This window comes from Vespula pensylvanica, chromosome 9, assembly GCF_014466175.1.
Source record: "Vespula pensylvanica isolate Volc-1 chromosome 9, ASM1446617v1, whole genome shotgun sequence".
Classification (NCBI taxonomy): domain Eukaryota; kingdom Metazoa; phylum Arthropoda; class Insecta; order Hymenoptera; family Vespidae; genus Vespula; species Vespula pensylvanica.
Window position 1 is genome coordinate 5,999,872 of NC_057693.1, and position 15,000 is coordinate 6,014,871.

General features: G+C 32.2%; 2 protein-coding genes across 4 annotated transcripts in view; one reads left to right on the forward strand and one right to left on the reverse strand.

Annotated features, from left to right (window-relative positions):
• LOC122631509 (GAS2-like protein pickled eggs) overlaps nt 1-11,323 on the reverse strand; it is a 78,900-nt gene extending 67,577 nt beyond the window's left edge. The window contains exons 1-2 of one of the 2 annotated variants that reach the window (XM_043817269.1): nt 11,098-11,323; nt 10,607-10,838 (exon numbers count right to left, since the gene is read on the reverse strand). The gene's annotated coding sequence lies outside the window, so the exon portion shown is untranslated. Of the gene's footprint in view, nt 1-10,606; nt 10,901-11,097 lie in introns of both variants that reach the window. The other variant, XM_043817268.1, reaches the window with a different exon arrangement.
• A 257-nt stretch (nt 11,324-11,580) lies between these two features.
• LOC122631518 (coiled-coil domain-containing protein 112-like) lies at nt 11,581-13,832 on the forward strand. Of its 2 annotated transcripts, XM_043817297.1 has the most exons (6): nt 11,581-12,058; nt 12,123-12,226; nt 12,296-12,565; nt 12,643-13,258; nt 13,351-13,569; nt 13,634-13,832. In XM_043817297.1, the coding sequence occupies exons 1-6, from the start codon at nt 11,838-11,840 to the stop codon at nt 13,689-13,691; spliced, it is 1,488 nt and encodes a 495-aa protein (XP_043673232.1). In that variant the 5' UTR covers nt 11,581-11,837; the 3' UTR covers nt 13,692-13,832. The 2 variants fall into 2 exon arrangements, with proteins under 2 accessions (XP_043673232.1, XP_043673233.1); XM_043817298.1 differs by lacking the exon at nt 12,296-12,565.
• Nucleotides 13,833-15,000: the final 1,168 nt, after the last annotated feature.

A 15,000-nucleotide genomic window follows, 5' to 3' on the forward strand; every position in this document is an offset into this window, starting at 1 on the left:
GAGAGAGAGAGAGAGAGAGAGAGAGAGAGAGAGAGAGAGAGAGAGAGATGCTACTTGCTAATTTACGGCTAAGCAGTCGGCCGTTATCATCACATGGATTAACTTAACAGCAAAACTGAACGAAACGAGTTACTAAATTAGCTGCTTTAAACGTGTCATTTGTAAGTACGAAATATTCTTTGTAATAATACATCGAACGATTTATTTGTACATATAACTACATACTTTCGATTTTTCTAAATTTTTAATATATAACAGAATGGTGGGTTCAATACTTCTTAAAAATTAATTACACTTTTTTCACGCGTGTCTTTGAATAATTTTTTGTTTCGTAGATTATAAAATTACACTAAGCTTAATAACTTTTGGAACAAGCTAGAAATTTTTAATTCGACTCTGTATAATCTAATGATAAAATAATAATATAAGAATATACAAAACAAATCAATCTATCGGAAAATTAATTTTTTTTTTTTTAATTTATATTACAATATATATGTATATATATTTTTTTTCTTTTCGTTTCAAGTATTTACTCTCTCTCTCTCTCTCTCTCTCTCTCTCTCTCTCTCTCTCTCTCTCTCTCTCTCTCTCTCTCTCTCTCTCTCTCTCAACAATCCTGATTTATAAAACACTCCTCATTTAACAGAAACGATATTCGTGCTCGTAAAACTTAGCTGGCATTCTCTGCAATGACACTTTCTTATCCACCGATCGTACGTAAGCAGCGTACAAGTAAAACTCGAAGTACGTACTTTGTGTGCAAATTACATCGCGTACGTATACACATACACATACATAAAACACTTACACACGCACATATATATAAGTATGTATGTATGTATGTATGTATAAATGTATATATAAGAGACATACACAGAGAAGAGAAAAGGATGCTTGGAACGCTTTTAAACGACACTCGTGTAATAAACGTCTACTTTATCCTACATGCGTATCTAAAGAACAAGAGAGTCTCGAGATAATCGAGATTCGACCATACCAAACTCTATCCTGACCAAGTAATAAGTAACTATAGTTCTCTCAAGACGTTGTTGAAGACATTCACGCCAAGATTCTTCTCATTTTCTTTTCCATCTCCTTCGCACGTACAAGTTTATATATCCTTTCTTTAAAATCTGAATAATACTCCGAATCCATTTATTTTTCTTTCTTTTCCTTTATTTTTGTTTTTTTTTTTTTTTTTTTTTTTTTTTTTACTATGCATATAATAATACAGTATTTTATATCAACGATTGCAGGACGGGTCAATATCATCTAGTTGACTCTTAAAAATTCGACCATTACGTCTTTTTCGTAAGATATTTTAAACAAATTTTTCTTTCTTCTTTTTTTTTTTGCAGATTGTAAAACTACAAGAGGCTGACTATCGAAAGCCTACAATAAAAAAAAAAAAATAAAAAATAAAAAAGAAAGAAGTCTCAAAAAATTTTTTAAATCATTTACAAACTTCGAAGGAAGACGAACAACTCTCCAATTTGTATAAACCATTTACGTGTTATATTAATGACTCTAACAAATATTAAATTAATTATCAATACTTTTTTGTAACTAAATTTGTAATTACTTAACTCTAATCGTTTCTTATATTGAAAGTTCACTTTTTGTTATATATATATATATATATATATATATATATATATATATATATATAAATCATTTTTCTATTCCTCTTCTTTTACTTTATAATCGTCGAAGAAGGAAAGACTTTCCGCTAATTTACGAGGTGATTTAACCGTCTCGTTTACTATTTACGCGACTATATTGGATTAGATTTAGAACGATTAAAAGGGAGGAGAGCAACGAGATACGCACAGGGTGTCCCGTATAATAATAACAAGACGATGAAATGAAATGTAGCGTCGAAACGAAACCGTTACAAGATAAATAATCGCCCCACAAAGTGTACACACACACAACACACATATATAAAATGAGTGCATTGTACGCGTGGGTCGAAGAAACATTATTACACGAGATGTAATCCGTGCATTTACGAGACCACCACCTCCTCCACCTCCTCCTCCCCTCCTTTTTCTTCTCCACCTTCTATAATTTTCCATTCTCACCGACGAATTACCGTCTACGTATTTACTTACTCGCTCACTCATTCACTCGCTCACTCATTTACTTACTTACTTACTTACTTACTTACTTACTAGAATAAATATCTAGTCGTAACGAGAACCACGTAACAAACGTGATTGAATCAACGATTATCGCAATAAGTATAATTAACTTGGTACGTGTACAATGGAATATAAACGATTAGCTATAAAAGATTATCGCATTTGATCGATCGATCCTTCGTTCGATCGATCGAATTAATAATAATAATGAAAATAATAATTCTTCTTTTAATGAAAAATTATCCGTCTATAGTTACTTGGAAAATGATTACTATATGACTTTATCATTCATCACATCGCTAATAACTGATTTACATATTTCTTTTGTCCTTGACTTTACTATAGTAACTTCTACCAAGCGATTTCTACCTCTCTCTCTCTCTCTTTCTCTTTCTTACCGTGCAATCGATATTTCATCCGTCCATTTATCCGTCCATCTAAACGCATTAGTATACTATCAACATGTGCATGCCATTACTTCTACGAATATTCGAAACTTATGTACTTATGTACATTGTATATATATATATATATATTTATACACATACACAAACACAAATACAGAGAAAAAGAAAGAAAGAAAGAGAGAGAAAGAGAGAGAGAGAGAGAGAGAGAGAGAGTCTTGCGATATACCGTTACGAGATACGTGGCGCTCCTTTAAAGTATGCTCACGTAGGTAAACTTACGTTGCAGGCTACTATAGGAATGACTCGTGTGAAGGGCACCCACCTCTTTATATTCCGTCCCTTTTTCCTTCATGCACGTTGAATAATAAAACTTCGTTCGCGAGAACCTCGTGTTTCCGTGGAATCCATTTATTACAGAAATTAATTCCTTCTTGTTTTTCCAACGAAAAAAAAAAAAAAAAAAAAAAAAAAAATCGAAACGTACGATCAAAGTATAATAATATTTCTCGATATAACAATACTTGGAAAAATAAAGAAAGGAAGACGAAGGGCCGAGGACTGGGCGGGCCAAAATTTTCTATGCGTTTTTTTTTTCAAATCAATTACAATTTTACACTTGCGACAGAATAGTTTAGCAATGTGAACAAATAAATTAAATTAAAAAAAAAAAAAAAAAAAAAAAAAGATTAAAATTTTAAGGAAGAAAAAAAAAACGAAATAAATAAAAGTCGATGTAAAAAGTCTGAAGGATCATTGTGAAATTAAAAACTATTGGCTCATCAGTGTACCAATAAGAAAAATGGAGAATAATCATACGAAAGAGAAAACGAAATAGCAAAGTACGTGAATCTCGAGCGATCGACTTGAGAACTTAGGGTGCAATTAATAGTCATTCGTCTCCCCCTCTCCCCCAACCCTAGCCCCTTTTACGGACCATTAGGTACCGACTATGTGGATTTCTTTTCCCTTCGACACGAGGACGGATATCAGATTCTGCATAATTATTGGTAACGAAAGAAAAACACGACGTTATGGTTGCGGCTCGCGAGACGCGTTACAATGTTCGTCCTACCGTTACGACAAGAAATATCAATGGATGATAAAGAGAAAGGAGGGGTTTTAAAAAGATAGAGAGAGACAAATAGGTCAGATTCTTAAGCTAAGTAATCATTCAAATTCTATAGAAACAAACTTATCGGAGCTTACTCTATCGAGCTCTACGGTAAGACGAAGAAAGAATCTTTGTCTTATACAAAATTAGCATATAGCAGAACGAAAGAAAGAGAGAGAGAGAGAGACAGAGACAGAGACAGAGAGAGAGAGAGAGAGAGAGAGAGAGAGAGAGAGAGAATAAAATTTCTCGTCGATACGAATAATTAAGACGATAGATCAATTAAAATTCATATGAATCTTCTTTCCTACAAATCCATTCGCAATTTCTATAGTTTTCAATTTTCTTTATTAACAAAAAAAAAAATTGTAAAAAAAAAAGAAGAAATTATATATATATATATATATATATATATGTCCGTTTCACCTAAAGATTAAAAAGTATTATTTCGAAGAACGAAATATATTACAGGGATAAAGTCTAGGTGAAACACGCGTAGGCTTTTTATCGGTTCAATCGGAAGAGCTCGTGTTATGCTCTTTTTGCATAATAATTTTACATTTGCGAGCCACGAGACTCGAAGAAAGAAGCCAATAAAATTTTCACCCTCTCGATACGTAAACTCTCATCCCCTTTATATTTCTCTCTCTCTCTCTCCCTCTCTCTCTCTCTCCCTCTTTCGTTGTAAGAGACTTTACGAATTCATTCATTCTCCCTCACGAACGAACAAAATGAACCTGTTTCGTCGTCGTCTGGCGTCGTCGGGCGTCGTCGGGCGTCGTCGAGCGTCGTCGGGCAATCGAGCGTCGCATGCAAATCGTGAATATCTGCTACGTTCGTAACACTCCTCGTCAAGATAAAAAGAGACGGAGAAAATCTGGTTCGTTCTAATAGAAAGAGAACCGATAGAAGGGAATCGAGGGAGCAAAAGAAGGAAACACGATATCTCGATTTTGTATACCAAGCTCGGCGTATATTATAGCCCGATAATGTCCGTAACATTTCGCAAGTCGTTTATCATTATGTTATGGTCCGCTCGTAAATCTCCTTTCGAGTATGATTCGAGATTGATTAACCTTTTCCACCTACTTTTCTTCTTTTTTTTTTCTTTCTTTCTTTCTTTCTTTCTTTCTTTCCCCTCTTTTTTTTTCTTCTTTTTCGTTAGTCCTTCAATCTTCACCCTCGATCGAGTTTTATATCCTTATTTCTTTCCTTTTTTTTTGTTTCGGTTTTTTCTTTTTATTTTTCTTTTTTTTTTTATCTCTTCCTACAATTACTTATAATTTATAAAAATGATCGAGTTTGCGGATTAAGGATTACGAATTAAGTAATGATAAATAAGTATAATAGAAAGGAAAAGAAAAGAAAAAAAAAATGATAGAAAAATGTAGGAAAAATGACGAGATGAAACATCGAGTTTCCGAGCGACGTTTAATTGCAACGTGTAAATTACCGTAAAAAAGAAAGAGAGGAGAAACAAAGTAAAGAAAAGAAGAAAAAGAAACAGAAAAATATCGTCGCACGCGCATTAAAACGTTGTGCTTGCTCGTTAAAACTCGTTTTTTACGTAGATTACGTATCGCAATAAACGAAAAGCAAATTTTCTCGTGTAGGTTGAAATATCAAATTTCAAACTTTTCATATCGGAAGACGGGGAGCCGCGTAGTACCGGTATAGTTTTCGTCTCTCTTTATATCGTCCAACGACTCTTTAAAAAAATGTTCTATACTTTTCCTATAGCCACGTATATATTTACGTACTCACACATACGTATCATACACGTACACATATATATATATACATAACTCAAAGCTTTTCACGTATTTTCAAACAGAAAACTTGCATGCAATGTACAGCAGCATATAAAAGATACACATACATACATACATATATATACATATACGTACGTACATACGTATACCTCTCTTCCTATATAAACGAAAGAAGGGTTGAAAAAAGGAACAGAGATAAAAATGAAAGAAAGATAGAAAAACGGAAAGAGAAGAAGAAAAAGAGATAGAAATAGAAAGAAATAGACAGAGAGTGACTATAGTCGGTCTCGTTTTGTTCCCTTTCTTTTCTTCTTCTTTTTTTTTTCACGATGAGATGCGGCAAACGCATATCCACATGTGATTTATCTGCAAGTGCGAGAGTGTTCTCTATCCTTCTTTCGAAGACTGTAACCATACATACGAATACATATACATAGACACACACACACACATACATACATACATATATATATATATATATATACTCAGAGAGAAGCTGGCCAGCACTCAGCAGCTCGGACACGCGAGCGCGCCCCCTCGGAAGAAAATCTTGTGAATGAGCAGGTTCTCCATTCACTTTTAAACGGAGTGTAGACTCGTAACGAGGCTCGACGCCTTCCATCTCTCTCTCTCTTTCTCTCTCTCTCTCTCTCTCTCTCTTTCTCACTCTCTCATTCTCTCTTATGATCCATACTATCTCTCTCTCTCTCTTTCTCTCTTTCTATCTTTTTCTTTCTCTTATTACCTATACTCTCTCTTTCTTTCTCATCCGTTAGATCGTTAAATCTGATCGATCGATCGATCGATAGATAGATAGATAGATAGATAGATCGAATTAACCGATAAATAAAATTAACCGAGAAAATAAAATCGTAACAAGCTTTGATATTGTAGAATTAGAAAGTTTGTTTTTAAAAAAAGCAAGAGAAAAAAAGAGGAAAAAGAAAAGAAAGATTGAAAGAAGAAAAAAAAAAAACAAGAGTTACTTAGAAAACGCATAGAAAAAACGATCGTAGTATATCGCGTCAGATGGAAAATACTCGATTATCATCCACAATAGCCGTTTCAATGCAAATCACTCTGACACGGAAGATCGTAAATTATTTTCTCTTTCCTTTCTCCCCGTAAAAACAAAGTGCTCGGGCGAGCGTCTTCGAAACTCGCATGAAATGTCAAGTATAGTACGCGTCTGTTTCGTCAAAGATATTTCTACATTTTTTTTTTTTTTTTTTTTTTTTCTACAACTCACAGACACGATATTCTATCTCTCATTCCTCTAGTAAAATCAAAACTATACATAGACAAATCATATTAAAAACGAATCAAATCTTTTTCGAGATATTATCGAACTTCTAATCTGGTTTACAATTTTACGAGCTCTGCTTGTACTTTTATAATCTCATGAAAAAAAAATAAATGAATGAGTAAATAAAATTAATCTGAAAGTCTTAAAAGAAGTCTTAAAAAAAACAAAAAAATGAGAAAAGTGTGATTTTTGAATTATTATCCAAATGGTACATTTGGTTCACCCTGTATAATAATCTGAGTCTGTCGTTGTCCTTGTCCCAATCTCATCTATTTTCTAATCTCTTTCTCTCTTTCTCTCTCTCTCTCTCTCTCTCTCTCTCTCTCTTTTTACTTTCTATGTTGGAAGAGTGAACGAGAACGACACTTTCGCACGTGCACCTGCAATTTATCACGGCATACTACAATCCGATGGTTCAGGAAACCAAGGCCAATTTCAGGAAGTAGTCGTTCGTTCTCGCTCGCAATCTAACCGCAAGATTAAACGTTGGGAATATATGGGAACACATTTGTGGGTGCGTGCGTGCTAGAGCATAATGCGTATCATCACATGCCTACGTACATATATACGTACATACATATATATATATATATATATATATATATATATACATATACGTCGATATATATATATATATATACAGTATCTTCTAATCAAAACATTATTTTCAAACATTTTTAAAAACGTGTAATATTGAATTAAATTATCTATATAAAGAAAAAAAAAATAAGGATATAGAAATTTATTTTTGTTTGTCATTTTGTTGTAAAATTATCATACCTATATATATATAATTAAAAAAATTTAATAGATATAATACGAATTGTACCACATAAAAAGAATATGTAAATTTATTTTAATCGAATACTGGATACTTCGTTTTTTCTTTTTGTAACGCTTTGTATATAAGAAAATTTATTCTTTCGTTTGGATTTTATATTACTAATTCTTTTTTTTTATTTAAATTATATAACCATGCCTGTACGTGTACGTGTATGTGTGTGTGTAAGAGAGAGAAAGAGAGAGAGAGAGAGAGAAAGTCAATCTCGTTCATCTCATCTTATCTTCTTTTAATTTCCTTCGTTTCTCGAGCTTCCATCATCGATACGTTCTAGCAAATACAATCATTATCGAATTATCGAGTCATTACCGACGAAATTACTCGTTCGACATAATCGATAACTATAACTATAAATCGATTCTCTCTCGAAAATCTTCATTTCGTATACACCCATCTCGTAACCCATAACAACACATGTACAAATCTCGATACTACAGTTTCTTTTTCCTTCTTCTTTATCTTTTATTTAGAAAATGAAAAAAAGGAAAATTTTCTGTATTACAATTCAATCCGAAAACTTAACCATTTAATACAGTCTAAGAGAAAAAAAAAAAAAAAGAAAGAAATATTCTTCATTATTAATTATTGCGAAATTTATACGAAATAAAAGTATATCTTCAAACGAATGAAGTATGAAGATTCTAAAAAGAAAAAAAATTGTCAATTATTATTATTGTCACGTATTATATAACATACATTATATCATAAACAACGTATTTACTTTTACTGGCCAGTAAAACAATTCTTACAAAAAAAAATTAATACCAATAATAATAATAATAATAATAATAATAATAATAATAATAATAATAATAATTATAATAATAATAATACGACATACATAGATAAATTAATACAAGAGGAAAGAAGAAATTGAATGGGAAAATAAGAAAATGTAAAACAATGGCGAACGAATAGTCTTTTTACGATCGTCCTATAAAGAATCGTGATTCTCTGATCGAGTTCAGTTCACGATTAGAAAAGAACAAGAGAGAGAGAGAGAGAGAGAGAGAGAGAGAGAGAGAGAGAGAGAGAGAGAGAGAGAGAGAGAGAGAAAGAGAAAGAAAGAGATCATTGGTAGAACGCCCCTTGCAAAATGATATTAGAGTTAGAATCGCTTAGCGGATAAGTCCACAAAGAAAGCTTTGCACACATATTTCCGATACGATCCGTCGTCCTTTGTTTGCGGGTGCGAGGCGTGCAAGAGCTCAGTTGTTCGATCCGTAAAAATTCTCGATTCTCCTCTCTCGTGGAGTACTATCGTTGCGGCATCACGACCTAATATACGTATACGTATACGTGTATGTGTGTATATATGGGTCTACAGGGTGGCCGGAAAAGTTCCCAAATGAACTTTACAAATTCACTTACGTATAGATTTTTGTTATTTTATCCAATTGAGCTATTTTCGTCGGGTCGATTTTTTTTTTTTTTTTTTTCTTTTTAATCATAAACCTATTCTCGAAAAATATTTTATGTAAAAAATAAGTCTGTAAAGAATACAAATATTAATTTAAAAATTCTCGATAGATTGATAAGATTTTTGTTTACAAACTTTTCGTCCACTCTGTATACATTTATATGTATATATATATGTGTGTGTGTTTGTTATATATATGTTTTTATATATATAATAAAATGATGAAAGCTATAAGATCTGTATAAATATTCATATATATATATATATATGCTGTACTGTCATATACATTCTCTCTTTTTTTCTTTCTTTCTTAGACATAATATTACAGGAGGTTAAACTTACACGTTCGAGTCAGCTTTGCAATTATATGACACGACACAGAAAAACGCAAATGTTTCAATGTATATATATATATATATATATATATATACACACATATTTTATGTACCCTATATAAATACGTATATAATGCATATAAGTCGCTTCCTTCCTATCTACATTCGTCGAAGGCACGAGATAATGACATATCTCAAGCTCTCATATAAAACAGGCCCGTTCTAATTTTCTAATCCGCGTACACAAGATTTCGTTATCTCGAATTTCAATCGGCACGCTTTTCAAGTCTACGTACATTATTCCTTTTATGTATGTGTGTGTATATATATATATATATATATATATATGTATCTATGGACACATAGATAAAAGAGACTTTTCCAAGTCACGATCTTCCCTTGGATTATTTTCCACGATTCCTTTAACGCTTTTGTTCGAGAATAAGATCGAACGTAACATTTAAGGTTATCTATCTGCTATATATCTAATTGCTTCGTTAATTAATACTCGAAGAATGATATACGTAGTTAGATATCCATATAAATAGATTAAAAAGATAGTGAAAACATTTCGACTTACTTATTTACGTAGTTACATACATATATATATATATATATATATATATATATATATATAAGTTTGCGCCATAAAATCCTTGTTGTTGATAAATCAAACTAATTCTTCGAAGAGGTTACGTGTATATAACGAAGTTTTTCCATGAAAACATATGTACATTGTTCCTCTTCGATTACTTTACGAAGTAAACTCCAACGTTTCTATTCTTATTATTTATATATGAACTTATATTGTGTATACGTATACATATACATACACACGAATTGCGAGAAAGTTCACAGGAAAGTCGAACGATCGAGGTAATATAATGGCGTCGAATTAAAACAAAAAGAAAAAAAGAAACAAACGACTGCGGGACGAACAGATACTACGTCAATCAAGTAAAGTATTATTAACGTTCGAATTCGTGAGCATACGTAAAGGCGGGAAATCGTAAATTTACGAAATAATATTCGAATGATTCGACGAAATAACGAAATCGAATGACGAAATTTTATGAAAAATCGTATCGTACGAGCTTAATAAATACAATACAATAAATATCTGATTTATGTAGAGTAATTTATTATATTTCGAAAACATTGTTTAAGGTCTGACCTTCGAACAACCGCTAAATCCTAAGACATACATTATACGAGTTGACGATAGAATAAAAAATATGAGTAAACATTAAATGTACGTATTACTTACGTGAATGCGTTGTTTAGCAGAGCGAGGATCCTCTGAAGCGATTGACGATGAACACTCGCGAGAAAATTCGCATGAGCCACACCGGAATATTATCTATGTACGTGTATATATTTATATACGTATATTCACCGAGCCGGGAGTCGGAAAATGCGTATAACGCGCGTCTAACCTCTTCGTCGAAGCAACCACGAGCGGGAGGTAGGCTCTGTCACTATGATTGCTACTCGAACGCCTACATCACGAAATTTCCCGAGAGTAGCGAGCGTGTGTGAATTGCGTCGCTCGATTAGTGATCTTCGGACAAAGATAGATAGATAGAGAGAGAAGAGAAGAAAAGAGAAGAGGAGAAGAGAAAAAAAAGAAAAGAAAAGACGGCGCCACGACGCAAAGGCGTCGTCGTCGTTACTAGTGGGGGATGATTAGGCCGATCGAAGAAACGAGAAAGAGGCAAAGAAAAAGATGAAAATCGTCGACTAAAGACAAGTTCCTACTTCTTCGTTGTCTCCAAATTCGAATTCTTCCTCTTTTGGCATCTGCGTAAGGAACGTGAACGATGTCAACTATGAGAATCGCCGTTATCTATTTGTGTGTATATATTCTCTTTCTCTTTCTCTCTCTCTCTCTCTCTCTCTGTATATGCGCGCCTCGCGTAATCCGAGAGGATCCGTTCGTAAAGCCGCGCTCTTGAACCTTCGCGTCCCAAGCAGAGACTGAAGCGCCTACGTGCAGTCCACCCGTATAAATGCCGCGTTTTCAAAGTCGAGCTCACGATCGCTGCGTCTCCGATTGGTCGACGAGCTCCGACAGACTGTTTCAGAGGGCGCCAATGAATGACGCGAACGAACGAACGCGATAGGTCGATAAACAAAAACACCGTCGATAACTATCTAGCGGTCGGTAATGTAGTACGCTTTTTTCTTCTTCTCTTTGTTGATCTAACCTTAGAAAAATCATTGAAATTTGTATTCGTTCTATCGAATTATAATTGATACAAATGTTGTTTTAATATTTTGTTTTTGTCAATATCGTTATATTTCGTGTTAGAAAGAGCAGGTGTACTAGTTCGTAAGGCGAAACGCATATCGTCATGGAAACGCACGTGCTACGCACAGTCGTTCGATTCCAACGCACAATAAAGATCGAAACTGCTTTGAAAAGTTTTCTCTTTATAATCATCGAACGTTTTTGTAAATATATAAATAATCGTTGCAGTTGTTTCCCTTAATCGAATATGAGTACGCAAAATGAAACCAATGAGAATGTGGACGAAAAGAAACGAAAATCGATTCTAAGAAAGGCTCAAAAAACGGAATATTTCAAGAGTTTTGTGCAATTAAAACAACAGGAATATATTTTAGAAAAAGGACTTGCCAATTTAATAGACAATATGAAACTCGACGCTGACGTTATTAAGAATTTATCGAAAGAAGAAAAGGAACTGTCCGCGAGGAGGTAAGTTCGATATTCATTATCTTATTTTTGACTATGTAATAACCTTTATTTTTGTATTACATAGAGAAAATGTATTATCAATTTTACGTAAAACGGTTTCCGATATTAGTGACGATGTGAAGACGGTAAAAATGATCATATCCGATCCTGAGCAAATTCAACAACTAGGTAATAGATCTAACACAAATTTTCATTCGATTTTCGACTTTGATTGAACGTTATTTATAATGTGTTTAGATGTAAACGAATTTAAGTCTAAGTTGATCGGAATTTCGAAAAAATTGAACGATTTTAAAAAAAGTTGTCCACTTCGAACGTTGTCCGATGATGGAAATAAATTGGACTCCGATCTAAAAGAATTTTCATCACGTTTACATAGATATAATACAGTGAATACTATAATAAAATCATCGAGCATAGATTTATCGTCTCTTGACAAGGATAAGAAAAAAAATCACGAAGATTACGAAGAGATCGAAGATTTCCATACGTTGATTGTTAAAACGGGTAGTTGTTCGTAAATTCGATCTAAATATCTAAAATTTTGCAAAGAAATTTGAATACAAATTTTGTTTAATTTAAAGGTTATACGCAACATTGGAGCGACGAGGATCATTTATTGTTTTTAAGGATGCGAAAAAAATATAAAAATGTGCCTGCTTTAGTCAATGCCATTAGAACAAAGTGTCCAGATATATCGATAGAAAAAATAATAAATCACGAAACTTGGTACAAATTATATCTTGATCTACGTGAAAGACAAAGATTAAAAATAAATGAATGGCGAAAGCGTAAGGAATTAAATAAAATGAAAAAATTACAAAACGAGGATACTACCGAAAAGGAAGATCTAAAAAAGTCTGAAATACCTTCGAGCTTTTCAGAAAAAAATTCGATTAACGATAAAGGTGAAAGATCTAACGCAATTACCAATGAAAATATTAATAAGAAGGAATTAATTAAAAAGTGGAAATTAGAGAAAGAAAACAAACGAATTATGGAGGAGAAACAATCGAAATTGCGATTAGAATCCAAACGGGTTTTGGATGAAAAGCGTGCACGAATTAGAATGGAAGCTATACGAGCAAGTTTGCGAGATTATAGGAATCAAAAATCAATGGATGAACTTTTGGAAAATACGAAAACGGAAAATATAAAAAATACGAAAGAATATGATCCTACTTTGATCAAAGAATTTAGGTATGTATCTTTATATTATCGCTTAGGAAAAGTTTTATTATTATTATTTTATTGAGAAACATAAATTAAATTTTCTAATCCAAATGAAAAAGGAAACAGGATGAAGAATATATTCGAAAAAGAAGGATATTAATTTCACGTACGAATAAAATTCGACAAAATAAATTTACGAGTTTACGGAAATATAAATTAAATACAAATTCTTCGACATTGTGCGAACCAACGAAAGCATGGCGTGAAAAATGTAAAATCGAGGATATCAAGAGGAAGGATAGTCAAGAAGTACGATACATCAAAGACATACCGAAACTGTAAGTGATTTAATATTATATAACTTTACTACCTACCTATTATTCAATTTCTTTTTCCTTGCAGATATACGCGATGGAGAAACGAAGAGTCTACAGATTTACAGAATTATTTTGGGTTATAAAAAATCGATTGCGTATCTTTTACAAAATTCCATACTTACTTAAAGTTCTAGTTTTCCTTCTTTTTTGTTGTTTGAGTATACAAAAGAGTTCACTGTCAACACAAAACTTTCATTATGAATTAATCGCAATAATGAATCTCAGAGCTACACACACACACACACACACACATACACGCACGCACGCACGCATATGACAGCTTTTATTATAAAATAATTGAAAATATATCTCTACATGCATTCTATGTGCAAATTGTATTCTAAACTAACGCAAAAGCGAAGTGAATGAAACGAATCCTTAACTTTACAAAATATATATGTATATATATATATATATATATATATATACATATGATTAAAAAACAATTTAACATAAAAATTCAGATAACCAAATTGATAAGTTCCAAAAAAGGGTTAACAGGATGAAATGAGCCGAACGATTGATATATACTTATGTTTATTTTTCTTTACGAACGTACCTTTTTTGTTATTTTTTTTTCTTTTTTTTTTTTTTTTTTTTTTCCTTTCAGACGATGTATATAATAAGTTATGAGTAAACGAACGTTGAGTTTATCCAGGACAGTCTGTTAATGGTATAATTAGCTTTACAACTATATAATAGTTTCCCTCCACTCCGCTTTCTAAATACATTACCTGATTTTCTAAAACACAACAGAGGTGGGGGAGTAAAAGGATAATTTTTCATCTGGTCATGGATAACACCAACACTCGACGCGGCTTTACTCAAATATATAATATACTTTCTATTAACCTTCTGTTCGTTAATTCGATATCCTTTTCGTTTAGATTACCAAATACAAAAACATAGGTGATACAATATATATATATATGTATGTATATATATATATAGATGTATGTATATTATATATATATATATATATAGTATTATAATACAAGCGTGCCCCTCGTATTGTGCTGAGTACGATAAAACGGGTTATGACGTTAATATTTCTCGCGATAGATCATCATTACGCGGCACGATACGGTGGCATCTTTTATTTTGTCGAGATACTTACGAATAGAGTTCTTAGAACGTACTTCCTTTCTCTTTATACTATGTATGTATGTATATATATATATATATATGCATATATATATATATATAATATATATTCATATTTATTTATATATATATATGTGTATGTATATATACGTATACATATATATAATTATTTATTTATTTATTTTTTTTTTATATATGTACGTAGAAATATAATTATTTAGAATTTATAATGTATATCTTCTAAGAGTTTTATTACAACGAGCAATAAATTGTTTAATGCGACGCACT

Bases quoted from the DNA above. Each gene is read 5' to 3' on its own strand.
- LOC122631518 (XM_043817297.1), top strand. From the start codon at position 11,838: ATGAGTACGCAAAATGAAACCAATGAGAATGTGGACGAAAAGAAACGA. The intron at 12,059-12,122 runs GTAAGTTCGATA...TGTATTACATAG, and splicing joins AAGGAACTGTCCGCGAGGAG to AGAAAATGTATTATCAATTT. The intron at 12,566-12,642 runs GTAGTTGTTCGT...TTTAATTTAAAG, and splicing joins TACGTTGATTGTTAAAACGG to GTTATACGCAACATTGGAGC.